We start from the raw sequence: 27,547 nt of genomic DNA on the forward strand, positions 1-27,547 counted from the left end.
TTCTTTGTGTCAGTCTTGAGTTTATTGACATTCATGGTTAAGATTGTTCTGTAGATCATCTGCTGGGCTTTGCCTGCCATGGAAACTGGGGGAGGTAGAAGTGAGCCTCACTGGGAATCATAGAAACATGGAGTATTTCAAGTTGGAAAAGCCCTCCAAGACCATCAAGTCCAACCATGCCCCCAGTGCAGCCAAGGCCACCACTAACCCATGTCCCCAAATGCCACATCCACACAGCTTTTAAATCCCTCCAGGGATGGAGACTCCATTGCTGCCCTGGACAGCCCATGGAGTGACTGGACAGCACTTTCTGTGAAGAAATTCTCCCTAATTTCCAACCTAAACCACCCCCTGCCACAACTTTAGTCTGTTTCCTCTCCTCCTGTCCCTGTTCTCTGGGAGCAGAGCCCGAACCCCCCGGCTGTCCCCTCCTGTCAGGAGCTGTGCAGAGGCACAAGGTCCCCCCTGAGCCTCCTTTTCTCCAGGCTGAGCCCCTTTCCAGCTCCCTCAGCTGCTCCTTATGAGATTTGTGCTCCACTTTATACATTTCAAAGCAAATCTCAAATTTGAGATAAGATTCAGGTAAGGCCCCGAAGACCTTAATAAACTTCCATTAAAAAAATAAATGTGCCAGACCTTGCTCTATTCATTGTTGATTGCATTTTGGATAGAGGCACTTAATCTAGTTTCCAGCTTTAATCCTGACTCACGCCTTGCTACCTACTTTCTGAGGCAGGTAAGAAGTCATGATCGGGCACACATTTTATTCAGGACTGTTTCTGAGTTGAGCTTCATAGAGAAAGTTAGCCTGGAATAAGACAGGGATGGTGAGAAGTACCTGTGTTAGTTCTCGCCGTGGAAAGCCACATGATCACATTGACATGGAAGTCCAGGAAACTCCTGCAGAGACTTCCACCTTTTCCTTGGGTGTCTCAGAAATCAGCACTTTGCTTTCAGGTATTCCAGCAAAGAGAGCCCTGGCATTGTGGGTTGATTCTCCTTAAAATGATGCTGTCACTTCTGCCTCTTTTACATTTAACATCCTGTGCTACCTTGGCAGGACCATCCCAGCTGAGGTGCTGTGCATTATTTTCCAGCCTAAATCCATGAATGCTCAGCTTGTGGCCCCCATCCAGGTGGGCAAGGAGAAATTCAAGCCTTTTTGACCTTTAGCTTTCCTCCTTGGGAGATTAAATTAATACTCCCTGCCATACCTTAGAGGGATGCTGCTGGGATTAATTAGTTAATAGAACAAATCTCACTCGCCTGCCTCCATGAGGGCAACCGTCATGTGGCTGAGTCTAACATTCACCTTTCCAATGACCACAGGGGACCTTGGGTCTCTGTGGCTGGGATTTTGCCATGACTTGGGCGGGAGCATCCTGTGGGTCCTGCCAGCACCCACCCCTTGGGTGGCAAAGGGCTGAGGCTGTTGCAGAGATGCCGCGGATGCCTCCCTGCAGCCCCACACCGCATAATTCCAGGCTCGAAGTGCTGCCTCTGCAAAGGTAGATTTGCTTTCTGTTAATAAGGGGATAATAGCACGGGAAACCTGGCTGCAGGATGGCCCGTGCCCAATTACTGCGGTCGCTGGGCTACAGCAGCCGCTTCCCTGCAATTATCCCACCGCGCGCCAGCACAGCACAGCCCTCTGTGTTTTATTCTTAGCAACAGAGCCCCGGGCAAGGTCAGGGGGGTCCCTGCAGCGAAAGTCTCAGGCTGGGGGATGCTGGAGTTGAGATGGGGGATGGCAGAGCCACCTCAGTGTCACCTGCTGGAGATGGGGCCGGTGGGGATGACAGTGGCGCGCCCCTTGCCCTGGAATATGCAGTGATGAGGCTTGCAGCAAAGCAATGCCCTGCTTTGTCCTTGTCCCCAGCCAGGCAGTGCCAGGGGAGTCCCGGTAACTCCCAAAGGGCAAATGGGCTACTTTGGGGTCATAGCAATCAGCCTCATTTTTTGGGGAGGCACAAAAATCCCAATCCAGGCAAAATGTGGGGGTGGCCTTGGCCACACTGGGTTAACACTTAGACCTGATGATCGTAAAGGGCTTTTCCAATCTAAACGATTCTGCAGTTCTGTGATTTAAGGCTGGATGTGATGCTTGGTCTTGGTCCCAGTGTAAAGTATGTTGTATGGAAGCTCTGCTGGTTTGCACCCACTTAGCAAGCCCATAGTGGAATTAAGGGTAGGAAGGGCAGGGGATAGTCTGGGGATTGAGATTTGGAAAACCCAGGGTGATTTTCTTTTCCAGCACATTCCCTATGCATCTCTGGAAAGTCACTTTCCTTCTTCATCTGTCAGGTGGGTATCTATAAACACAGTTAATAGCCTGGCAAGAGGGATACAGGGGGAAGAGGTGCATTCTAGACAGGGAGATGCTCAAAGCCAAGCCACCCAAATCACTCTAAAAATGCAGAAGGCCCTTAAACTTGTGTTGGCTATGGGAAAAAGATGAATGAAAAATATGTGTCAAGGATACAAAGTGATGCTTAAAGGGCAGGAGTAAAGCCTTTCTGTGGGAAAAGTCCAGCTCGAGCCTGTGCTGTTTCAAATTAAGTTTTTGGTTTCCTAGAGGCAGCAGACAATGGTTCACTCAATTCTCTCCTCGCTGTCATTAAAACTCGAGTGTGTTGTCTGGATATAGTATTTTGCCCTACCTTAAGAGCTCTAATCTTTTTAGGACCATTTCTTGCTGCTATCTGCAGACACTCGAAAGCCTTCTCAACCGCGGAGTGAAATACAATCCCTGTCTTGGGGAGCTTTCCCTCCCCTTTGTCTTCTGCACAGACAGAGGGAAAATTACCACTTAACAAATCTGCCAGGTCTGAAATTTTCTCCCCCTCCTCCTTCACCCCTTCTGCAGCTATCATTTGTCGGGGGTTGCTTTCTCCCAGTGCCATCTGCCTTTTGCAGGGAGATGGCGAGGAGCGTTTTATTGTTTGCCGAACAATTCCCTGCAATTTGCTGTTCACTATTTCTTTTGGGCTCCTTTAATCCCTTTTTTCACTTTCTGCTGCTTATTTTTAGCTTGCACGCCATTTGTGTTTGTTCCCCAAAACTGTTTATATTTTTTAAAGCCTCACTTTGTTGGTACTTTTTTTTTTGAGTATCACTACTTGCATGCAAAACCCTCCCTGCCCTACCCTGCCCTTTCCCCAGCACCCTGCCAGGCTGGGTGGTAGATGGAACAAGCTGTCATTCCCAGCTTCTCTGACTATTCCTGTTTTTCCCTGGAATCCCACTCTTCTTTCATTCCCACATCATTTTGGTTTTATCCAGTGATAATCCCAGCTGAACTGTGGAGGTGCTGGGTGATGCCACCAGCACAAACCTTGCCAATCCCAGCTCCCTTTGGGTCACTTTCTCTGTCCTGGTGCACTGGAACATCCTCCGGTTTTGCCAGGCGCCAGAACACTACCAGTGATGGGCTGAGCCACCTGGCTGCTGGGCTGGTGCCACCAACCAGGGGTGTGGGCTCGAGGTTCAGCACATGGCAACCACCTGGCATATGGGATTCACTCAGTGGTTTGGGTTGGGAGAACCTTAAAGGCCCTGCCGTGGGCAGGGACACCTTCCACTATCCCAAGTGGCTCCAAGCCCCATCCAACCTGGCCTTGAACACTTCCAGGGATCCAGGGGCAGCCACAGCTTCTCTGGGCACCCTGTGCCAGGGTGTCACCATCCTCGTTATGGAAAACTCCCTCATACTTAATCTAAATCTCCTCTTCTTTAGTTTAAAACTTTAATCCCTTGTCCTGTCACAGCACCCCTGCTCAGAAAAGTTTGTCCCCATCAGAACCCATGGGGTGGCCCTGACCTGAAGCTCCTCTGAGCTTTAGGCCACCTCTATCCTTGAATAAAGCTGAGCCTCAGATGAGAGCTAGTTCAGGCTGATGGTCTAGACAGAGGGCTGAGTTGGGATTTGTAAAAGCTAACATCAAATTTTGGCTCTGCCGAGGGCTTCATCCATGGTCTTTGCAAATCATCAAGTCTCTCTGTTCCTCTTCTGCACAAAACAAGCAATCTCTTTTTTTCTCCCACTGTTTCTTTGGACCACAGGCATTAGGAATGGATTATTCCTTCCTTGGTCTCACTTACACAGTGCCTTTAAGGGAATGAGCATCCAACTTGTAGCTGTAAGACACTGGTGCAGTTTAAATGGTCACTCCAATTAATACCAAGAGTAATAATAACAGTAATTGTCATAGTAGTAGTAGTAGTAATAGTAATAATAATAATAATAATGATAATAAAACCTTGCCCAGTAGAAACTTAGTCAGATCTGAACATGCTCTGAGCCATCATCAGTAAACAATAATATTGGATATTTTTATTTCTTTGCTTGTGTGTGCACCAGTAGGGCTGTGCCTCACTCCTGTTATTCAGTGCTGCAGCTGGAGAAATAAAATCCATCTTTTCTCCAGCCTCCTCTCAGGATTCAGAAATTGGAGCAGGAGTTTTATTATCTGTACAAACATCTCCTGATCTGCCCCAGTTGGCTGCCCTGAGGGCAAGTAGCCACATCCAGCATGACCCCCTTGTTCCTGAGCTACCAGAACTGTGTCTGCTGTGCCAGCCAGGAATATATATTTCATTTGTCCCTGGTGGTCGCATCTTCTCCCTCATTAATAATGCAACAACCATTCCTCCCTGGGAACACCACCTGGCCCCAGGAAAGCTTTGAGCCTCCCTTTTTCAGGCAGGTACACAGTAACTCTACTAGCTCTATCCTTCCTACAGGCTCAAAGCCACTGCCTTTTTCCTGGGATCGCTCAGAAAGCAGATTTATTGCAATCATCATCTCTTCTTTTTTTTTTTTTTTTTCTTTTTTTTTCTTTTTTTTGTTTTAATGATTAGGTGCATTTGTGGGGAAACATAACTTAAATTATGTTGGAAAAACAACTTGAATTTCCTGACTTCAGAAATTATTAGGCATAGGTCTGGAGACACTTTCATTTTGCTGCTTTTTTTGCTTTTCCTGGAGGTGCAACCCTAGAGCTGCATCTTTAATTGCTGTTTTTGTGAACATCACAGCAAATGCACTGTGGTTTAGAAGGGGGAAAAAAAGTGGGATCTCTGTAAATAACCAACACATCTCGCTGCCAATATCTCAGACCAACAGAACAGTGTTATTTCTCCTGTCTCCTAATAACAAACTGATTTTCTCTGTTGTCTTTCAACATCTGATGAGTTCTTGCTCCCATTTCCCTTTAATAAGTGCTATTTTGTTTCCATTATTACTCAATAGTAAAATCTTTTCCCGGCAACTTTACCAGAAGTAGATTTACAGCTGTGAAAATGAGCTTGGGTGTGATGAGATCTTGTTGTTTTATTATCTATTAAGTGCCTCGCATGACTTTGTTGTTATCAAAATGTAATTATGCATTTAAATAGTTCCATCATCTCTGTTTGTTGGTTTGTTTGTTGGTTTGGATTTTTTTTCCCCTTTAGAAGGGAAATGATGAAAAAAACTCCAAAATTGATGCTTAATATAACTCAAATTATGAATGCCACTGACTTTGCTGGCCTCTTGTAGGGGAAGTGCAGAAAATACGGGGCGCAGCGGCAGTGTGGATCTGCCTGGGGTGACGTTCACGTTGAGACACATCTTTGGTTTGGCTTTTTTTCCCTCCATGCACATGGAAAAAGCTGTCGTTTCCTGGTTTGAGATACGGTATTTACTGATCCTTGCGCGGCGCTGGATGTGAATTGTCGTCGGAGGCTCTGGGCGTGGGCGAATCATTGTACAAGGCCCACACCCTTGGGGTGGCTTAGGGTGTGGCGTTGTCTTTGCCTCACCGTGCAGTTCTAAGATGTATTATTACCCAAAAGCAACACGCCCTTCCGTGCCTCTTTTGTTTTTATTAGGGATCGCTCTGAACCAGCGCTCCCAGCACCTGGCAAAGCCGCCGCTGGATGTAACTTAGGCTTGCCCGGGCTTCCCGCTGGGATTCCCTGCGGAGCAGCTCTCACCGCCGGTGCTTTGGGGTGGGAGCATGCCAACTGGGGCACCTCCATGGGCTTGATGGCTTCTAACCAAAGGTGTCTGGCGTGGCTGAAGACCACCAGGGACTTGGGCTGGTCTTACCTAGGCTGAGCTCCCAGACAAAGCTTTCCGTGATGAGTAGGGGTGGGAGATGGAAAGGTGGGAAAGTATTCCTGTCAGAAGTGGACAGGGCAGGAGAGGATAACCCCTTTGCAGTGGACCTGCAGCCTGATCCCCGTTTTGGGCACTTTGGCTGGAGATGCCCCGTGCGAGGGCTTTTGAATCAGTGAGCTGCTCCACCTCAGTTTCCCAACCTCCTGGCAGCTGCCCAGCCACTTCTCCTACCTGGTGCAGGTCCTGAAGGCGGCCAACACAACCAATTCTTTCTTCAAATGGAGCCAATTCTTTTGAACTGTTTCGGAAAGAAGTGTCACAGTTGAGAGCCCACTTGATCCATCCCCGTATGGCCTTTTGCAGAAACACACCCCACAGATGTCACATCTTCTCCACCCTGGCACAGCCACTGTGGTGGCTCTTCCACCGTCTCCACCTGGACAGTTCTCAGGAGCATCCCTGGTGTCAGTGGTGACACCCATCAGTGCTGACTCCTTTGCTCACCTTTTGGTTGCTGCCACTTCTCCAACCACCCAGCTTTCCTTTCGTGAAGAGTTTTATTACTTTTTCTTGCCTGAAGCAGGGGGCTGTATTTAAATGAAACACATCCAAGGCAAACTTGCAGAGAAGTCTCACCTTTCCTGTGCTGCATGATTGAATAGGGGGGCAAAGATGCAACCCCCTTATTAAAGTAATATAATTTTCCATCTCAAATAGGAACCAGGGATGTTTTAATGATTGGGCTCATTAGGTGGACTTTCCACTTAAAGTGTCTGTCTGGCAATTAAGTCTGGGAAAAGCATGACTGATGACCACACCTTCTGTGACTTAATGGGGAGTCTGAAGGCTGATCTTATTATCACACTGATACAGTCTGTGATAAAAAAGAATTTAAGATACTCTCCAGAGATTTATTTGCCCATTAGGAAACTGCCAGGAGAAGGTTAAGGGAACTCGTAAGGTCAAAGCTGAACAGAGGAAAGTACTAAACACTTGGGATACAGGTGGGCAAAAACAGGAGGACAAGATGAGGAGGACTAAACTCTTGGCTCCTCTAATGACCTGCCTTATGGCCTTCACCAAGTCGCTTTCTTCCAGTGTCTTCTTTCTCCAGTGTGAGTGGTTACCACCTTGTTGGGCCCTGTGGTGGCCCTGCAAATACTTGATTTAGCAGCACCATGTCTTTGCCTCAGTGACACAAGTCCCTGCTGCCATCCACCGCTGGATGAGCACATGATAAAACTTGTGTGGAGTGGAAGGAAGCACAGGCAGTCAGTAGGAAAGTGGGGGTGATTAGGGCAGGGAGATGAAAAAGGCGAAATTTCTGTTCTCCTCCAAGAGGATCCTCATGGGTCCTCAGTGATTTCCTCACCTATTCTGCCTGCTTTAAAACATGACCTGCTGTAATATTTTACTTAAGCATGGTGTTTAAAGGACTGGAACTTATTGTAGAGCTCACTGTGCTGGCTTCAAACCTCCTGTTGGGTACCATTTTACTGACATTAGCTTGCCATAGATTGTCAGTGATTTTAACTCTGCCGATGGGTTGAACGCCCCAGGATAGAGGAGCCGACTCTTCTGGCTTTGTACTTCACTTTAGCTTCCTTAAGTACAGTGGGGAGAGATAATTCAGCTAAATATGTTTCAGTACAAAGTGAAGGTTTTGATGACAAAAGAACTGCTCTGTGTCTGGGTCAGTTTTGTCAGATTAATGGTGGAATTGTAAAAAAATGGAAGCGTTTCATTTCAGCATCTACAAAGTGAGAGTTTTGACTCTCACAGGCAACATGATTTGTTTAACTCGGTGTTTGCTGTGTTTTTGGTTAAACAGATGCCTGGAATTTAGGAAAACATTTTGTTTCAGGCTGAGCTAGTCAATTTTTAACATTTTTCAGTTCCAAAAAGAATAAGTCCTACTCATTCCCATCGTTCCTCTCCTGAAAAGCCTCCTCCGCTTCACTCTGCGTCCTTTGCAAGGGGGTCTTGCCAACTCCAGCCCTGTCTCGTCCATTAGAAAAAGAGTCCCAGACTTCTCTTATCATCCTTCCACTTTGTTTTCTCTCTGTGCCAAATAGAGTGTTGGGAGGCAATCCCCCACACCCACCCCCCCATATACTATTTAGATTTGTGTGGAAACTAAATAATTTAATATAAAGGCATTTGCTCTATGTCTTTAAGGAATCCTTTTGAAGTTGACTCTTTTGACCTTCAAGGCCTTGCATAATTTTTTCCTTCTCCGTTTTCCTCCTCTTTGTTGTTCCCTGCGCTCCTGTAATCTTCTCTCCTGCCTGCTTCCTTCACCTCCTCCCACCTTGCTCCATGACTCCATGTGTTATCTGCTGCCCGCGTTTGAAGCACGCAGTGGCTGGTGCAGCCAGCATCCTCCTCTGCCCCACAAGCCTTCGTCTCACCCCTCTCTGTGAGGAGCCTCTCCTGCCCACCCTGTTCTCTCCAGATGATGTTTTACCTGCGCTCTTTCCACCCCTCAAATTGCTTTTTTTTAATCTCCCTCCCATTGGGAAATGTTCAATTAGGGGACCTGCCTTAATCTTCTGGCTGGCCAAGTGCAATACGTCCACCCACAGCTTTCAGCAGGGGATGGGCTCCCTTCCCTCTCTCTGGACAGAAGTAGGGCTCCACCCTCCCATGCTTATGGTCTTTTAACTGTGTGAGCTTCCTGAGCTGAATCCACACCGTGTCCATCCCCCATGACTTCTCTGCTAGCCTCTGCTAGTCTCCCTGCAGGTGGTTGTAGGGTTGTATGTTCCCACATGGCCCAGCACACAGTGGGGTCCTGCATCCCCTGACCAGACTCTGCAATTCATAGAGTTAGAGTGGTTCAATGAAAGAGGTTCCAGACAGTGAAAAAAAACCCCAGATGTTTAGGTGATGTGTAGGAATTGCTAGAGAGTCTCAGTTTTACAACTTTGGGGAGTGTTTTTCTCTGTTTTGCCAGGAGTTGCAGCATTCTTGGGGTGAACAGGAGGACTCAGCTGACCTATCACAGAATCATAGATTGGTTTGAAAGGGGCTTTTAAAGCTCATCTAGTCAAACCCCCTGCCACAGTCAGGGACACCTTCCCCTATCCCAGGTTGCTTCAAACCCTGTCCAACTTGGCCTTGAGCTTTTCCAGGGATGGGGCAGCCACAGCTCCTCTGGGGAAACCTGTGCCAGGGCCTCACTAGCCTCAGAGTAAAGAATTTCTTCCTTCTTTCTGGCTTCAATGGGACAAGCAGTCTTCTCTCTAAAGAGTAAATATAGCTCTGAATAAAGGATGTGTACACATGCACACACACATATTTCATGGAGATATTTAGGCATGGGAGTGCTGGTACTGAAAGGGAAGCAAAGCTCTCACCCTGCATTTATCTGGGCAAGGTCTTCCTGCTTATTCATCGGGAGGGAGGAATATGGATTTGCTTCTGGTGGAGGTAAATATTCACAGTGATTTCACGAGGACTTGCACTCCTCCTGCAGCAAACGTGTGAGCTGAGAAAGGGCAGCAGGGGTAAGCTTCACGAGGAGCTGCTCGCCCTCCTCGCCAGGGTGCAGAGTTCATTTTTCCACTGACGCATCCCTGACAAACGCCCAAGGAGAGCTGGTGTGGGCAGCCAAGTGATTCTGTTGTCACGGCAAAGACTAGTGAAAGAAGAGCAAGATTTACATCGTGGCTGCTCAGAGGGTTGGAGAGAAATGGCCCAATGCCAGGAGTCATGCAGGCATGGCTGATACTGTCTTCAGCCTTCTGCCAAGTGTGGGCTGGACGGTGGCTGATGTGAAATGGGCTGCACAGTCCTGGTCCAAGTCTTGGTGGGCATGGTTCCACATCACAGAAACCAGCCATGCAGTTTACACTTTCACTGACAGTCTTAGCAGAAAGATGAGTTGCTGAATTGGCCCTGAAGTTGAAAAAAAAATAAAAATTCAAAGAATTTTGCAGCAGGAGAAGCTCAGCCTTCTACCAGTGAAGCAGATGACCCCAGAAAGCCCAGCACACAGACATGACTGTTGTGATGGGTTTAATATGTTCAAAAGCATTGAGGGTAGGGCTTCAGGTTGCTCTGTGGAGATGTGGCCTCAGGTGCAGGTTGCCTGCATACCTGTGGTTCTGTTATTTCATCTGCTCTGTGCCTTGGCTCCCTGTCTGCACAACTGAAGCACAGGGTCAGGGAATGGTTTTGGTGGAAAGAGCCTTTGAAAACTCCTGATCCAACTTCTACCTCTCAGTCAGGCTCATGCTTTTGTGTGGTTGAGTTTTGAGCATCTCCAGGGATACAAATCCCAGCATTTCTCTGGTTTCGTGGTTCAAGGTTTGACCAGCCTCTTACTAAGAAATGTTTTTCTTACATCTGATATAAACTTGCTTTGCTGAAACTTCTGCCCCTGACTTCTCGTGCTCTGAGGACAGTCTGACTCCTTCTTCTCTATAGTTTTGCATAAGGTAGGTAGATGAAAAAAATTAGATTCCCCCTTCACACCCTCTTCTCTGGGCTGAACAAAACTCTCTCTTCTTACCTTGTGTGCTCCAGCTCCCTGACCACCTTGGTGCCTCCACAATGGCAGTGTCTCTCTGGAGATTCCAAAGTGGACACAGTCTTCCAGCTGTGGTCTCACAAGTGATGAACAGAACCGAAGGTTCACTTCCCTCGATCCCTGGGCACCACTTTTGTTCATTCAGCCGAGTGTGTGCCTGGCCATCTTCAGTGCAAGGACGTGCCACTGAGTTCTGGGCACCTTCTTGGCCGCCAGCTCTTTGTCTACAAGGTGTCTGTCTAGACAAATGTGGGTGGTAATTGCTTCCTCTGAGGTAGGGTGAGTGGGAAATGCCAGGATCTTGGCAGAGTTTGGCAAGTTGTCCATAAAATGCAGGGTCAGGGGGATCAGATGGGGCAAGAGCTTGGCCGTGTCATGTTCCTGTCTACATCAAGAACCAAGCAAGGCTCAAATTTGTTCTTTGAAAGACTGAAGCCTGCTAACTGCATAGAGGTGAGGGAGTTGTAGGAGCTGGAAAGCACTGTAGGAAGAATGAGGGCACACAGAAACACTTTTTCTTTGGTCTCAGGCTTGTTCAGAGGAGGTGCAGCTCTTGTAGCCACTGTGGTTGCTGATTCAGTACCTGCCCTGTGAATATAATAGGAAGATTTCTGTCTCCACCACTGCCCATCCATCACCTTTCACAAGCCTAGGAGCAAAAGGAAGACTAAGAGGAATAACAAGAAAATAAAGAAACACTGCAGCCAGAAAGCTATCCTCTGTGTTTCACAATTCTATAAATTATGCCCTTTCCTTCCTCTTTAATCGCCAGGCATATAAAATATGCTTGCAGCAGAATCATATCCTTCCATTAAAGTTTCAGAAGAGAAATACAGGTCCCATCTGCCTGTTTAGCAAAGCAGGGCAGTGCACAACCATTTCTTTCCTTTCTGCCCTCCCCTCAAAATCTACTTTATGGCAGGAGTTTTCTCTTTTAGGACTGGCTGTTTATTTCATTTTCTAATTTCAGCATGCGTTTCCTGAAGCAGTCTCCTCTTTGTTCTCACATGGGTCTTCCTCCAATGCCTTCACACTCAAATGCACCTGAAGAGCAGAGGTCCAGCCTGCCCTTGGTGAAGGTCAAAGGAGAAAGAAGGTCTTTTAGGATTTGAGCAGGGTTCTTGGGGGTGTGTTTCTGCTCTGCAGACAGGGCAGACACTGTCTGAACAGCAGGAGTTGGCAATAGTGAGAATTATTAAACTGGGCTATGGAGGCAGACATGAGCTTTGCTGCCCATCCCTGTTGGCTCCCAAGGATATTAATTTTTATTTGTGTTGTTCTGGAGTCAGGATGGGCATAAGATCTTAGGGCTGTGTTGCCTGCATGACAGAGGAGTGAGTGTGGCATTGTCCCCATTCACATGGGAGCTGTCCCCATGACCCCCCCTGTGCAAAGAGCAGGGAGAGGACACTGCTTTGGGGTGCATTCTCCCTCTGTGTGTGGGGTGGGCACATCCTGGGGCACATGTGACACAACCCATGCTTGGCTGTGTGTGGATATTCTCAGTTCAGTCAGAGAGAAAAAGAGAAGGTTTTCTAACCAGGCGATAGCCTGGGAGACAGTTGGGAAAGAATGTAAATAATTCTCTAATCTATCTTGTTGTTCACATTGTTTGTAGGTATGTTCTGCCACCGTGTGTCATTCACTGCACACCAATGGTGTGAGATGGTTTTACTCTAAGACCAATGAAATTAGTCTGCACGATGTTCTCGAGAAATAGAGCGGTGCATTTGAAATAAATCAGAGTTCATTCTCTTGCCTTCGACTTGGAGTCTTCTCGTTCCCATCCTGCTCTACGACAACAGTTGTGCATGTGAACACAGCTGGCTTACAGTTTTGGGAAGCAGTGATGGATGAGAGGGCATGACAGCCTCCACTTCTAGTTCAACCCACTGGGTCTCCATGGAATCAAACAGTGGTTTGGGTTGGAAGGAGCTTTTAAAGGCCATCTAGTGCCACCCCCTGCCATGGGCAGGGGCACATTCCACTGTCCCAGGGTGCTCCAAGCCCTGTCCAGCCTGGCCTTGGGCACTTCCAGGGATCCAGGGGCAGCCACAGCTGCTCTGGGCACCCTGTGCCAGGGCCTGCCCACCCTCCCAGCCAGCAATTCCTGGTTCCCAATATCCCATCTGTGCCTGCCCTCTGGCAGTGGCAGCCACTGCCTGTGTGCTGTCCCTGCATGCCTTGTCCCCAGTCCCTCTGCAGCTCTCCTGGAGCCCCTTGAGGCCCTGGCAGGGGCTCTGAGCTCTCCCTGGAGCCTTCTCTTGTGCAGCTGCACAGCCCCAGCTGTGCCAGGCTGGCTCCAGAGCAGAGGGGCTCCACCCCCCTGATAATTTTTGTGGTGTTCTCAATACCTGTTCAGTGTCTCATCATGGGCTGCACAAGACATGTGCAAAACTGGTTTGAACCATTATTTATAGCACTGCACCCTTAGAAATCTCTCCTATCCAGCAGAAGGACATGTACCTATTTTTTTACCATAAAGCCTCATTTTTATTCAGTGGCATTCAGAGCAGAGTGGATCCAGAGGGCTGGGGCTGTGTGTCTGATTTTTCCATGCCTGGAGATTTACACCCACACTCCTGCTGCCATTAAAGGTGCCCTGCTCCAAGTATAAATCAGACTGTGCTCCGGTAGATGTTTTATATGTTTCCCAGAAGTCGTGTGCAGAGGTAGGAAGGACCCACTGCAAATTTTGCACTGGCTTTTGGGGGTTTTTCTGAATGTTGCTGGGGGAAAAGAACCACAGGGGGATTTATATTCCTTTTTCCTGAAGGGTTCACCATAGAAGAGGCTTTTTTTTTTTTTTTTTTTTTTACCACCTTGGGCAAGAAGCTGTTTGGTTTGATTTAGGTTCAAATTTTATTTTTAAGCTAAATATGAGAAACACAGGAGAGGAAACCGCACTCTGTTCCTTAAAATTAGTGGCAGAAAAGACAGAGCTACAAAAATATTCTCTGATGCATGCATTTGATGAGCATGTACCTTGGCTAACGCAGCACTGAGGAGCTCTGGGTGTCCAGCAGGATTGCACCTTTTCATCTAAAAGTAGTTTTGTTGGTTTGGTTTTTTTTTTCCCAATAAGGATTCAGCTCCTGGGCTTACAATGTCCTGTAGTCCATCTCTGTGTAAAATGTCAGCAGCTCACACTGGGCTCTGATTCTGCAATACCATTTGGAAAAGGGAGTTGAAACCAAACCCATCTCAGACCTCAGCCTTCCACTGCTTAGAGGGAGATGACAAAAGGGGATGGAAGGCAACTTTTCACATGGGCAGATAGTGATAGGACAAGGAGGAGTGACTTAAAAATGCCGGGGGGCAGGATTAGAATGGACTTTGGGAAGAAATCCTTTCCTGTGAGGGTGGTGGAGCCTTGGCACAGGGTGCCCAGAGAAGCCGTGGCTGCCTCATCCCTGGAAGTGTCCAAGGCCAGGTTGCACAGGGCTTGGAGCAACCTGGGATAGTGGAAGGTGTCCCTGCCCATGGCAGGGGTGGCACTTGGTGATCTTTAATGTTCCTTCCATCCCAAACCACTCAGTGAGTCTCATGACCTACCGGAGGGAGCCTGTGTTCAAGGCCATGACTCGGGGAAAAAGGAAAGAGAAAAGCTGTGGGTAATTTGGCCATCCACCTCCCTTTAATCCCCTTTCTTTTGCTCCTGACCCGGTGAGACAAGAATCTCTCCTGGATTTTTAACTTTCCATGCTTTACCTCCCTTGATTCAGTGCTCGGACTTCAACAACCACGGAGGAAGACTCCAAATCCCCCTTTTTTAACCTCCAAAAAAGCAGGACCCACCAGCAACCACCTGGGCAGGGGGAGCAGCCCAACTCTTGGCCGCATCTGCACTGCGCTCGCACACACGCCCACAGCACCATTACCTTGTAATTAAATCTCTTTTTCCCCAACTGGAAGGATCCTGCTATAAACAAGGGTTTTCTCTGACCATAATTGCGCCCGGCGGAGGGCACAGCTCTGCAATAACTCAGGGCTTTGTTCTGCCAGTCCCTCTGCCTGTCCTCAGGTATGTCAGCAATGCCAGCGGAACTCCCCACGACCTGACACGAATCTCAGGGCAGGGTTTGCAAACACAGGCAGCGGTCAAAACGGGGCTTAAGTGCCTTTATAAATATTTTGAAGAGCTGGCTTGGAAAAGGAAAGTCCCCGGCGTGCTGCGGTGCTGGTGTTTCATCCAGCGCTGGTGCGTGGCTTTGAAGTGTGGTGTGAGCAAGCTGCTGGGCTCCTGCCCATCCCTGGGAAGGACTAGGTGAACAAAAATATACATATCTGTACGTTTGAAACTATGCAAGAGGTTGTATCCACACCCCTTTTGGTTGTGTGTCTTCGTGGACAAACAGGGGAGGGTAGAAATGAATGTGCTGCGAGGGGTATTCCGTTCGTGTGATGGATGTATGGAACAACATCATGTGGGTTAGAGAGATCACAGGTGGGAGGTGGGGTGGTGGAAGGGAGAGGTCAGTGCTTTCAAGTGTCTGGTTTTATTGTAGCCCCTTACCTGAGGAGTTTTCCTCTCCTAGAGAGTAACCACTGCAATACATTTAACCAGGGGCTGTCTTACCTGTGCTGTGGAGGGAGATGCAAAGCACAGACAGTGAGATGGCAGGAAAAGTGGGGTGAAACACTGGTATTTTCCCACCCAGGATAAAAAGTAGGTCCTAGGATAGTGTGATTGGTTCCACATGTGTGCTGTTGCTCTTCAGAACATTGCCCAACCACAAACACACACCCAGAGCATCCTCCAGTCCTTTGCTCAGGAGGTGAATCAAACCTGAACCCTGGGAAGAGTACAAAGAAGCAGCCATGTGTTCCCCACGCACGTGCAGTGCCCTTTTCCAGCCCACAAGTCCTTGGTGTTGCTCTTGTGTTAGATGTCTGGTTGTTATGGTTTGTTTTTTTCTTCTTCTTTTTGGTGTAAGAAAGCAAGAGCAAAGCAGCTGCTCCATAAGATAATTCGTGTAGGAGCTGAGAGCCAAAACATCCAGAGGTGTGGATATCACTGAAGAATTTAGGTGGGAAATGTCAATTTCACCCACCCTGCCATGGGCAAGGACAAATTCCACTACCCCAGGTTGCTCCAAGCCCTGTCCAGCCTGGCCTTGGACACTGCCAGGGATGCAGGAGCAGCCCCAGCTGCTCTGGGCACCCTGTGCCAGGGCCTGCCCACCCTCCCAGCCAGCAATTCCTGGTTCCCAATATCCCATCTGTGCCTGCCCTCTGGCAGTGGCAGCCACTGCCTGTGTGCTGTCCCTGCATGCCTTGTCCCCAGTCCCTCTGCAGCTCTCCTGGAGCCCCTTGAGGCCCTGGCAGGGGCTCTGAGCTCTCCCTGGAGCCTTCTCTTCTCCAGGCCAAATTCCCAGCTCTCTCAGTCTGTCTCAGTGTGTCACAATGCACTGCAAAGTTGATCTATAACATTCTGTCAGTTTCTCTGGAATCTGTGGCACTTTAACTGGACCAGCCTAGTTAGACTTGTACCATTTCCCCCTAAGCAGATGCAGTCAGCGCTGTACAGATGTTGCCTTATGCACCCAGCTGTGCCACAGGAAGATATGCCTCTCTTCTGGAGTTTGCTGCTGGAACCGTACTCCAGGAGCACCGGCCAAGTTCTCTTCACCCAGCTGCCCATAGCAGGTTGGAAGAAATCTGATGGCTGTTTTTTCCCTGGCAGAAATTGGGATTTTCTTAACACCTTAAAGGCTGAGCTTTGTGGAGCAGTTACCTCTGGTCTAGTAGTGGATGACAAGCTGGGGTTCCTTTCCTATGGCTCTAGCACATCTTGGATCAGAAGAGAGCATCTCTCCTCAGTCTTGAAGTGCTCTGTAGGGGGCGTATGTGTGAAAGGCGATCTTGTGCCTTGATAAAAGATGGTTTTTCAGTGGTGTAGCTATCTTCATTCTGCACTCCCATATCCCATCCTTGGAAGTGGTCCAGATCATGTTGGATGGCCCCTGGAGCAACCTGGTCTAGGAGAGGGTGTCCCTGCCCATGACAGGGGCTTGGAACTGGATGAGCTTTAAGGTCCCTCCAAACCATTCTAGGATTTGTGACCGTCACAGTGTTTCCAGTACAGAATCCCAGTGAAAATAAGATCACTCTGCAAGTCTGTCCTGCAGACCACTTTAACGTCCTCATCCCCTTTGTGCTGGTGCAAATCCAGAACAACATCAGTTAAATCCCTGGAGTCAATCCAGAATTACACCAGGATAAATAAGAATACATTTTACCCAGGAAAGCCCCCCAAAAAATGTTCAATTCAGTTCCAGCAAGGCCAAGTTGAGGCTGTAGGCAGTGCCCTGTAATTCAGTGACTCCTTTGGACATCCCCTTTGAGTTGAGGCATGTGAGCAGCTTCCCTCTTCCCTTGAAGCTGTTTCCTTGTAAAACCTCTGTGAACTTGTGCATGTGTCGATGTTATGGTTATCACACATGTAATTTCATCTGACATTGTAATGACAGCATGGGGAGTTCAAAATGTAACAGTAAATATAGTTGTTAGGGGAAAAAAAAATACCAACATCCTAGCCCATCATCCTGAATGCCTCTTCACGTCATGGGAGGGATGCAGACAGACTCCAAACACCATCAGCATTTCTGGGCTCCAGTTGGAAACTGCCTGGAGTTCAGCATAGGCCAACACAAACAGGCAAGACTGTCTCTCTCTACATGTCAGGGCTGCGTTTTCTCCTCCTTTCCTCTATTTTGTTTTTTTGTTTTGTTATTGTTTTGGAAGGGTCACCCCTCTAAAGTGGGGAGAGGCTGGCAGTTCTCCCTGCTTGCTTGGGGTCTTTGGTAGCCTGTGGCATGATGCATCCCAGATTCTGCACTCACCCTTGGCTGAGAGCTGAGTCCTGACTCGACCCTTGGTTATTTTTGAGTGCTGTCGGTTTGTGATGCTGTATTGAAGGGTCATTTGCCAATTCCATTATAAGCCTCATTTACAACTCAGCTGGTTTAAATCAGATCAGACTGTGAGCTGGCATGTACAAAAGTCAACTGGGACATAGGACTTGCCTGCTGAGGGACCTGATCCCACAGACCCCCTTCTTACTTGCAGAAGTGTCGGTTAAAAAAATTAATCCCATTGATTGTCAGTATTTTTTTTTTCCATGTGTTTGAGTGAAACATCTAAGCAGTGGATATTTGGTTTTTTCTTCTTCCAGGGAGAGTTCAAATGTTTTTTCTTCTGTTGGTTCTCCACCAGCTTTGACTATATTTACCAAGCTGGCCATGGGTGGGCCCCGCCAGATCGTGCGGATTGCTCAGGCGGGTGAGGCTTTGCAGGAGCTGAGGACTGAGCTGAGGACTCAGCTGCTGTTTAGCTTGCAACCGGGTTGGCAGAGAAACCAGGGACTTGGCACACAGGAGGAGCTGAGATAAAAATGAAATCTGAATCTGACCCCAGATCTTCAGTTAAATTGCTCTGTAACCTTGAGAGCTGGATTAAATCATCCCTGGAAGACAGGGAGTTACCTCTGGATATCTGGTGCTTGGGCCATGCTATAAGGTTATGCTCATATGTTACCTGTGTGGTCTTCAGAGAGCTCATTAGATGGTTGGTTTACATATAAAAAGTCTGGATGAAAGTCTCATCCTCTTTCCCTGACCACACAGTGCTGAAACCTGGCAGTATTTCCACTAGAAATGCCCAGCTCAAGAGTTAGGGATGTGATGCGTCTCACTGGGGCTTCAGTGTGGCCAGGACAATGTTGGCTTGCATGAAAAGTGGTCATGGGACCACAGAATCATCAGATGACTTGGGTTAGAAGTGACTTTTGAAGGTCATCTTGTTCCAGCCCCCTGCCCTGGGCAGGGACATCTTCCACTAAATTGGGTTGCTCCAAGTCCTATCCAGCCTGGACTTGAATGTTTCCAGGGATGGAGCACCCACAGCTTCTCTGGGCAACCTGTGCCTATGTTTTACCAACCTCATCATAAGACTTTCTTCCTCCTAGCTAGTCTGAATCTCCACTCTTTCCGTTTAAAGCCGTCGTCTCTTGTTTCCATGGATTGGAGCATCTTGTGAAGCTCGTCTTCAGGGCAGCAAAGGATGGGGAGATGCAATATTCACCCACTCTGCCTGACTCCCCTCTCCAGTGGGGCAGGTCCTGTGGGTGACTCAGAGGAGACACTCACAGGTAACATCTGTGCCTGTTTGGTCTCTTCTCTGAAACAGAGTCCTGAATTTTCATCCTGTGTTTGGTTTGACTTTGATACACCATACAAGCTGAGGACTATCATTCTGCCCATGGTTCAGATGATGGGGTGGTGGTGCTTGAGGGGCTGTGTCTTTGCAAGCTGTATTGCCATCTGCAGAGGCACCTTCCATGAACACACCTCTCCAAAATCCACCTCATGTCTATGTGGGAACTCTTCCGGCCCAGCCACAGCACGGGAGCTCGTGTGTTTAGAGTTCCAGGACTGAAATGGCAATTACAAACCAATGAGGCTGCAAGGGCTCTCATGACAGCCAAGCAGGAATAGAATATTTTGAGTTATGCCAGAGTTGAATAGACCAATCTGAGATACCTTTCTCCTAAATACCTGTGGGATTTATGAGCCTAATGAACGGCAACACGGTGTCAGCAGCACAGGGCACAGTGGGAGCTGAAAGGAGAAGCCGAGCTCGTGTTACGGGGCTTGGCCCAAAGCAAGCAGGGCTTTAAGAGAGGTGCTGAGCTGCTGAGGTTGTCCTCCCAAGAGAGAGGACAAAACTCCTGCCTCTGCCTTGCTGTGAGTCTGGAGACACCTCAGGCCTGGCAGCATCTCGGCCAGCGCATGGGGAGGATTGGGTGCTCCTCCTGGAGGGTTGATACTGGGAGATCAGCAAGAAACCCCCCCAAAAAGGGATGTGTGCCTCTGGGGATGCCTGGTGATGCTGCCAGGGAGCCTGGGCAGGGTCTGGAGGAGCAGCCCTGCCCCGGCAGGGGATGGGGCGCAGCTGCTGCCAATGTCACTGCCGAGCTGAGCTTCCCACCCTACCGCTGCTGGAGCCTGCCTGTACCTGCTCCTAAGCCGATATTAAGCCTGCTCAAACACTGCACCGCCTTCTCCTCACATTGTTTTCTGTACCCCACACCCAGCACCAAAATAGCGATAACCCCCCCTTCCCCACCCTCCCGCAGTGACTCAGGCTGGCGAGCAGGCACACATCTGCTTCTGATTTAATGTGCGAGCGCTCTGACCCTTTTATTTTTATTCCCAAAGTCCTCCCGTTCGTTGGTGGCTTTCTCTCTGGGGGTGAGGTGGAGGGGGAGAAGAGAAGGGGAAGCTGGATCCCCATCCTTTGCACTCTGCTTTTTCGGAGCCCTCAAAAAATGTATTTATTTTGGAGCTGTGTTTTCATGCAGGCTGGTGACAGCCTCACCCGGATCCGAGTCCAAGTCCCTCGCAATCCTGTCCACTCCGGAGGGACGCCAGCCAAACCAGTTTTCCATGGTTAAGCTGGGCACATTTTTCCGCTGTGGTTGGTTGGTTGGTTGGTTTTTCTTTTTTCTTTTTTTTTTTTTTTTTAAGTTTTTTTTTTTTTTTTTTTTTGGTCAGGAAGCAAACCCACCCAGTGTGTGCAGGCCATTCAATAGGAGCCTTTTTTTAAAATTTCTTTTCCTTTTTCTGGCTCTGAAGAAGAACAGGACGAGAGAGAGTGAAGGGGGAATGGGCTGGCGTGTTTTCCCAGGAGAGTTCAGAATGGGAGGAAATGGCTTTTTTGTCTATTTTTAAGGCCGTGCTGGAAGGAGGTACCTACCACTGATGTGCTCATTGGATTGTAATGTTGTGTGTTAATAGGGATGTATCCTGTGTATATATATATGTGTATATATATCCTATGTCACTCCCTGTAGCAGGGTCTGGGTGCAATGGGAAGGTGTTGGAGGAGAGTAGCTGCTCACACATGGGCAGAAATGCCACCAGCAATGTCACATACCTCATGGACTTTCATCTGTCTCAAGCCAGAGCTGCTGGGCAGACCAGCAGCCTGATGTTCAGCCAGACCCTGAATGGGCAAACCTCTGGTGGGGATTTTCCTCTTGCTCTCTCTTTTCTTCCTCATTTTGGTGGTGTGGGAGGGGGAGTGTGTCTCTTGAGGTGTGAATGAGTTTCCATGAGAGTGGAGTGGCTGCAGAGGATGCCTGGAAATTCTCCTGTTTCACTTAACATATTCCCCCATCCCACGCATGTTTTGAGTGTGTGCATATAGATTTGGGTGAGGGGGAGATACTCACTCAGCATCATTGCCTGTACCAGCAACATCGTACTGCGCACGGCCAGGACACCATCAAGGCCACACAGAGATGTGTAGACAGGGCCCACTAAGGGTTTCAAGGAAAATAAAAAGGGATCTTGAGCATCTTTAGCTTTGCAGCACCTTCTGAAGCCTCAGCAGAGGGGAGCATTAGGAAGCTGATGCCCAGAGCACCATCCCCTCAAGCTCCAGACATCCAAGGAAATGCTTGAATGGGGGGACAAGGCTGCAAGAAAAGACTGTGATGTCAGATGTGACCACTCCATAAAAGTCTTCTTTCTGGTACCTGCCTAGATGCTGTGGTTAATTAATTTGCCCCTGCTCTGTGTGTGGATGAAGCCCTCAAAACACCATCTGGAGCCAGGTGGTGCCTTTGATGTAGCTCCACTAATTGTTTATGTTTATTTGACCATTTATCACCAGGATGCCCCTTTGCCAAGGCCTGCACAGCACATCAGATGGCATTTGTCATGCAGCATGCAGACTTCATCAAGCTGCCACCCAGAAGTGACCTGGAGCTCCTGATTTTGGAGCTTTATAGAAATTCTGAAACTGGGCAGTGTGACAGGCAATTTAAAGAAGCAGGGAAAAGGAAGCCAAAGTGAAAACATGGCCCTTCAATTACAGCAGGCACTGAATTCTATTCTGGCCCTGACAGGGCTTGTGTTGGTGTTTATCTGGGGCTGAGAACTGGTTCCAAGGAAATGGGAGGGGCATAGGACTTGGTGATGTGATCATAGAATCACAGAATGGTTTGGGTTGGAAGGGACCTTAAAGATCAGGTGGTTCCAGCACCCTGCCATGAGCTCAACCCGTTCATCACCATGTGCCACCCAAGAGCTCAACTTGAGCCACAAGTTCCTCCCCAGAGAGGAACTGAGGACAGAAAATCGAGCCTTATATGGACTGGGGTCAGGTCCTGGTGGCCATGGAGCAGCAGCAAATTCCCATTACAACCAGCAGCACCCAACTGTTCAGCACGCTGAGGGGTGATTTGCTTCATAATTTGCAATTTTGCCAGATCATATCTGTATGCAAACAAAGTTGATGAAGTACAGAGTACTCCATGTAGGCTCTGGGTAGCTGGAGTCAACCTGCAGGGATGGATTTGTTCACAGGTGTATATTTGCTGTGGTGTGTAATGAATGTTTAAAAATTCCCTGGGATGGATTCACACAGGGCACAGAAGCTGCTTCAGCCTCCACATCCTGGTGAGCAAGTGAGTGGTACCTGTCACCACCTTTCTAAGCAAACAGTCCCCGTGGAGCTTCCCAAGTGATGTTTACCAGAGAGATCCAGCAGATCTCCAGTACTGATGTGCCCCAGATCTGCTTGGCTGGATAAACTCCTGCATGGATTTTGGAAACTGGGAAGAGAAAGGGTTGTTCTCAGGATCACTGGAAACTCTGCAGGTGTTTCTAAAATACCTTTTGTTTTGGACTCCTTGATGAGACTTCAGAAAAGATGGCTTTTTTTGTGGCCTACTTATAGGAAACTGGTAGTTCCAGCTGAAAAAAAAGGTCAGTTTTATATAGTATGTGCAAATATAAATAGTTCACATGGGCTCAACTTGCCAGCCAGCTGTTGGTAAGGATGAATCCTTGTATGCCCAAGGATTTTGTTCAGAGATTAGTATGAATTCTGACAAGTCCAGTAAGTAATGAAGAAATACCAGGGTGAAGGTCACCCCTGTGATTTCACTCCCTGAAGCCTAACCACTTTAATTATGTGATCAAACCATGCTCGACTTCTGGGGCTTTTCCATCTCATGTAGCCTGTGAAGGGCTGGGCTTCTTGGCCACCCCTCTCCTCCTGGCATCAGAGGGAGGTCTCCATCTGTGTCAGCATCATGGGGACTCTGCTTGGCCTTTGTCACTGTTGTCCCACAGAGCATCCCTTTGAACTGCGCTCACCTGTTCCGTTTGCAGACCTGCTCCTTTGTCGGGAGACCTGTGGGGTGATGCCACCTCTGCACCCACCCACGGGGCTTCCTCCCCATCCGTGCTGCCAGCGAGCTTCTTCCAAGGAGAATGCCACCTTCTGTGCATCCTTCCTTGCCAAAGCATCGCTTTGGAAACATCTTCCCTCTTCTGCTCTGTCCAGATACAAGCAAAATCCACGAGTTTTCGGCGAGATCTTCATTTCTGTGTGGATAAACACAATTAAAAGCTGAACACCCCAACCTTTCTCAGCTCAACCCCGTGTCGCCCAGACTGGTTGCAGATCCCAGAGTAGTAAAACCCTGGTGGCATTGCTGTGAGGTGGTTCCCTCGCACAGAACCAACTTTGGGTCTGCAGAGGGGGTGGTGTCCCTCAGAACCCCGGTGATTTCTCCTGCACAGAACCACCTTTGGGTCTGCAGAGGGGGTGGTGTTCCTCAGAACCCCGGTGATTTCCTTGCGAGGGAGGCAGCGGTTGATGTCGCCACGTTTTCCTCATCGTTCCAGGCATCCCAGGGAAGTGATTGAAAGGCAAGGAGCTCTCTGCCCCACCTTCCTGCTGGAGGGCAGAAACGCTTGCTGCTGGGGTGGGTGGTTTAATAACATGTTCTTCTGGAGACAAGATGTTCAGAGGGGAGGTGTGCCCCCATAGTAAGGAATAAATATAAAGGCAACATTTACCTTTTTCAGGTTTTACACCTTCCTTATTTTTCAAACAAAAAGGTAATCCCACCTTTGGGGATCCCAAGTCTTTCTTGGTCTTCCCAATTGGAGTCAAATGCTTGGCCAGGGCAGTGATGTTGTCCCTGTGGGGCTGGCTGTGAATGGGGTGTCAGTGTGGGTGGCTTTGCTCAGGGACATTTGCACAAGGGACTTGCTCAAGGTTGTGGATGCAGGAACGGAGCCTCAGCATCCCTATGCCACCAAAACAGAATCAGAGTTTGGTTTGGGTTTGAAGTGACCATTGTGTCCAAGACCCATGCCGTGGGCAGGGACACGTGCCACTATCCCAGGTTGCCCCAAGCCCTGTCCAACCTGGCCCTGGGCACTTCCAAGGATCCAGGGCAGCCACAGCTTCTCTGGGCACCCTGTGCCAGTGTTTTTCCACCAAGTAACAGGAGCAGGAGTGATCAATCACTGGCCAGCGTACCCCAGTGAAAGTAGCTGTAATATTTTGACAGATTATGGTGATCTCACATGCACATCTTAATTGCCTCATTATGAAGAGACACAAATAAAACTGGGTGGGGGGGGGGGGGTGGGAAAGAAATAACCCACATATATTTATGGGCTGATGGATGCAGCAGGCAGGTCTGCACAGACGAGACCATGGGTGGATGCAGAGGGAGAGCAGCCAGCCCACCCTGGCTGCTGCCTCTGCTCCTGCAGCCTGGAGCAGGGATTGGGAAAGAGGTGCAGGTAGCACAGCAGCAGAGCCAAAGCATCTGAGCCTTGGGGTGCTGAGTGCCCCGGGCCGGGGAGGTGGTGCTAGAAAATAAATCACGGTGAGGAAAGGTGTTGAGATCGCCTACTGACTCTCCCGTCCTTAGAAGTGTTCAAGGCCAGGTTAGACAGGGCTTGGAGCAGCCTGGGACAGTGGAAGGTGTCCCTGCCCACGGCAGGGGGTGGAAGGAGATGAGCTTTAAGGTCCCTTCTAGCCCAAACCATTCTGAGATTCATTCTGTGGTTCTCTGACTCCCTCTCCTGACAGGGTCAGCAGCCTGGGGTGGCCTTGCATGCTCAGCACCCCAAAGCCTGGTTCTGACACCTCTGGGATGCTTTGCTGGGTGGTCTTATGCTTCAGGGGTAAAGCTGGAATTCCTCCAGGGGTTTTGTGTCAGCAAGGACCAAGGGATGTTCAGGAGTGGGGGGCCAGTAGCTGGCTGGGATGGGGGAGCAGTGGTCAGGGAGGTTCAACTCCAAGCTTTGCCCCTGGCCTTGCACCCTGAATCCCTCTACACGCACAGGCTGGGTGAAGGGAAGAACTGGAGACACCTTGTTTTGCCTGGAAAAATGACATTTTGACACCGGGAGCAGGCAGAGATCAGCCAGAGCCTGAGGCTCCTTCCTCCACTGTGCTGAATGCAGAATGAGCCTGGCATGGGGGGGCAGCTGCTTTGCATCCCCTGCTTGCCCTGGGGCACCCCCATATCTTGGGGGGGGGGGGGGGGTGGGGCGCTCCCACCGAGAGTTACTTGTAGGCATGGAAAAAAGAAACACAGTCAGGAGCCAGCACTTTCCTTAGGGAAAATCATAGCAAAGAGAAGGCCAAGCAGTGCACATTTTAAGGGGAGATGCTCAGAAAAATCTCAATGCAAATAATCAAAATATAAAATAAAAACAAGTAAAATATGAATATATTCAATATTAATGCAAAATTATAAATATCTAAAATATACAAATAATAAAATATTAATGTAGTTGAATACTAATATATTAAAATATTAGAGTATTAAAATATTGAAACGTTGCATGTTACAGCAATTATTTTGCATGCCAACAGGCAATTAAAAGCCAAAATTGCCATCTCCCAGCCAGGAGTCAGGGTGTGAAACGCTGTCCCCGTGGACGAGAAGGGGACATCCCCCGTTTCCTGACACAGCCCTGAACCAGCAGCCACACGTTTCACAAGCCTGGGCTCTCCCTGGCAGCCTTTATCTCCTCCAAGGGCTTGGCTTTTCAGGGCGTTGTCACCGGGGGTGAGGAAGGAGATGGGAAAGGGAAGTGCTGGTGAAGAGCCCTCACAGGTCACAGGTCTCTTGCTCCTGCCACTGAGCAACGCTGAGACCCAGGGGCAGGATCCTGTCCCTCCCCAGGGTTGGCACATCTTTCCAGGGCTGCTCCGAGATGTGCCAGTGCTCTATTTCCACCCCTACAAACACATAGAGGCAATACAAGTTTGCTGTATTTATTTTCTGTACATATGTCTTTATAATCTATTGGTTTTTACTTATAATCTTGTGGTTTTTACTTACCATGGGTGCTAAAATCAGCATTTCGCCTCACTCTGATATTTCAGTTTTACATTGCTGATTTCGAGATGCTGAGATCCTTCAGTATTATAGTGAAGGACGTTGGGGAAAAAAAAGATTATTTAAAAAAAAGAAAAAAAAAAGAAAAAAAGGAGGTTTTGATCAGCAGAGTGCCTGGATGAGCTTTGGGTCACCCAGGGAGTACACATTGCAGGTGGCTTATGACATTGCTATAGTCCCTGGCTTGTATCTGGTGTTTGTCACCCAAAAAAGGGGACATAGCTTAGCTCCCCCAATCCCTCTTTTTTTTTTTCCTGTTGCAGCTTCAGGTGTCTAAATCTGTTGGCAGAACGTGGGGGAAGCAGTCCAGTATCCCACCATCATTTTTTTTATAAGTGGGGCTTTTCCTGGCAAGAAAGTAATGCATGAGTTTTAAGTATGACCATAAATGCAATGTTTCACAACGTCATCTGCAGAATACGTTTATTTTAGGTGACCTCCACCCTTTCCACCATCTCCCTCCAGTTTATTTTAACAATGCTGTAATTTTCTGTTATAAAATGGGATTTTGCTGTTTAACTCCGTGTCGTCTGCTCAGCATTTGCGTGCGTGTGTGTGTGTGTCTGTGTGTGTGTGCATGCACTGGTGACATTTGTCACCATCAGATGCTATTTTTAAGCCTGTTATTATTGAGGACCCCACCCTTGGCTTGGGGATGGGAAGGGGGGAGTGCAGGAGGAGGGAGTGGAGGGAGGGGAAGGAAGGAAAACGTCAGCCTCAGCACACTTCCAGCCTCTGGCCATCAACCTCCCCGGGGGCATGGGAACCATAAGGTCATTTCTCAAGCTCGCTGAGCTCCAGAGCTGTCAAACCACCCTGAGAGTTTAAAAAATGCAAATGTATGCAAATGAATGGGCTGTTTCTCTCCCTCTCCCCCCTCACCCCCGGTTTAAATGACATGAATCACCTTCAATTTTGCCAGCATCCTGTAAAGTTATCGGCTTGCCTAAATGCTGCAGTTAACAGAACCACATCTCAGGAGGACCAGGGAGGGATAAGAAAGGAAAAATAGCTAATTTCCACCAAAACCCAGTAATTTTTAAAATATATTTTGTGCATATAAATTATATGTAACTACGAATATAATCACACCCCAATATCGCAATTCTAATTTTTCTTGCTGTTGAGTAAATAATCCACTAACTGGGGAGAATGAAGCTTAGTGTCCAGAAAAAACCCTCTATAAAAACATTTCTCAGGGTAGTCTAATATTCTGCTGTTCTGATTTTTGCCACTTAGGGTGATCTGGCAGTGAAAGATGAAAATAGGAAGACACGTTCCTTCATGCAAGAAGCTCCTTTAACACTCAGGCTCCTTCCAAACAAAAATAAACGAGTAGATGATAAAAACAGCAATAGAAATTTAATTGCTCACGCTTATTATTCAAGATACAAAGCCCTAGAAAGGAAGCTGTCTTTTCCTCCCTGGCTCAGAGGTTATTTATTATCTTACACTCCACTTGGAGAAGGTATTAGATTTACTGTCATTTATCGGTGATTTTCAAGGAGGATTTGATACAGAGCTGGTCGGGATCGCAGAGGAGCGTTGCTGGTTAACATGGTTAAGCACAGCACACTGTAATGAATCAATTTGTTTCAGACAACAGATGTAATTAGCGTGGAGGTAATGGGCACACCATGGGATGCGGGGCTGGAGCGTCCTCCCTCCACTGAAAACGTCG

General features: G+C 48.4%; 1 protein-coding gene across 5 annotated transcripts in view; it reads left to right on the forward strand.

The window, feature by feature from the left end:
- Positions 1 to 27,547, forward strand: part of ZBTB7C (zinc finger and BTB domain containing 7C) — a 150,687-nt gene that overhangs the window by 111,790 nt on the left and 11,350 nt on the right. The window contains exon 1 of one of the 5 annotated variants that reach the window (XM_068177080.1): positions 21,637 to 21,883. The exons of the other annotated variants lie outside the window; for them this stretch is intronic. Coding sequence (XP_068033181.1) covers positions 21,696 to 21,883 — 188 coding nt within the window. The 5' untranslated portion in view covers positions 21,637 to 21,695. Of the gene's footprint in view, positions 1 to 21,636; positions 21,884 to 27,547 lie in introns of those variants that run through there. 5 annotated transcript variants of the gene reach the window in all.

Source organism: Anomalospiza imberbis, chromosome Z, assembly GCF_031753505.1.
Source record: "Anomalospiza imberbis isolate Cuckoo-Finch-1a 21T00152 chromosome Z, ASM3175350v1, whole genome shotgun sequence".
Lineage (NCBI taxonomy): Eukaryota > Metazoa > Chordata > Aves > Passeriformes > Viduidae > Anomalospiza > Anomalospiza imberbis.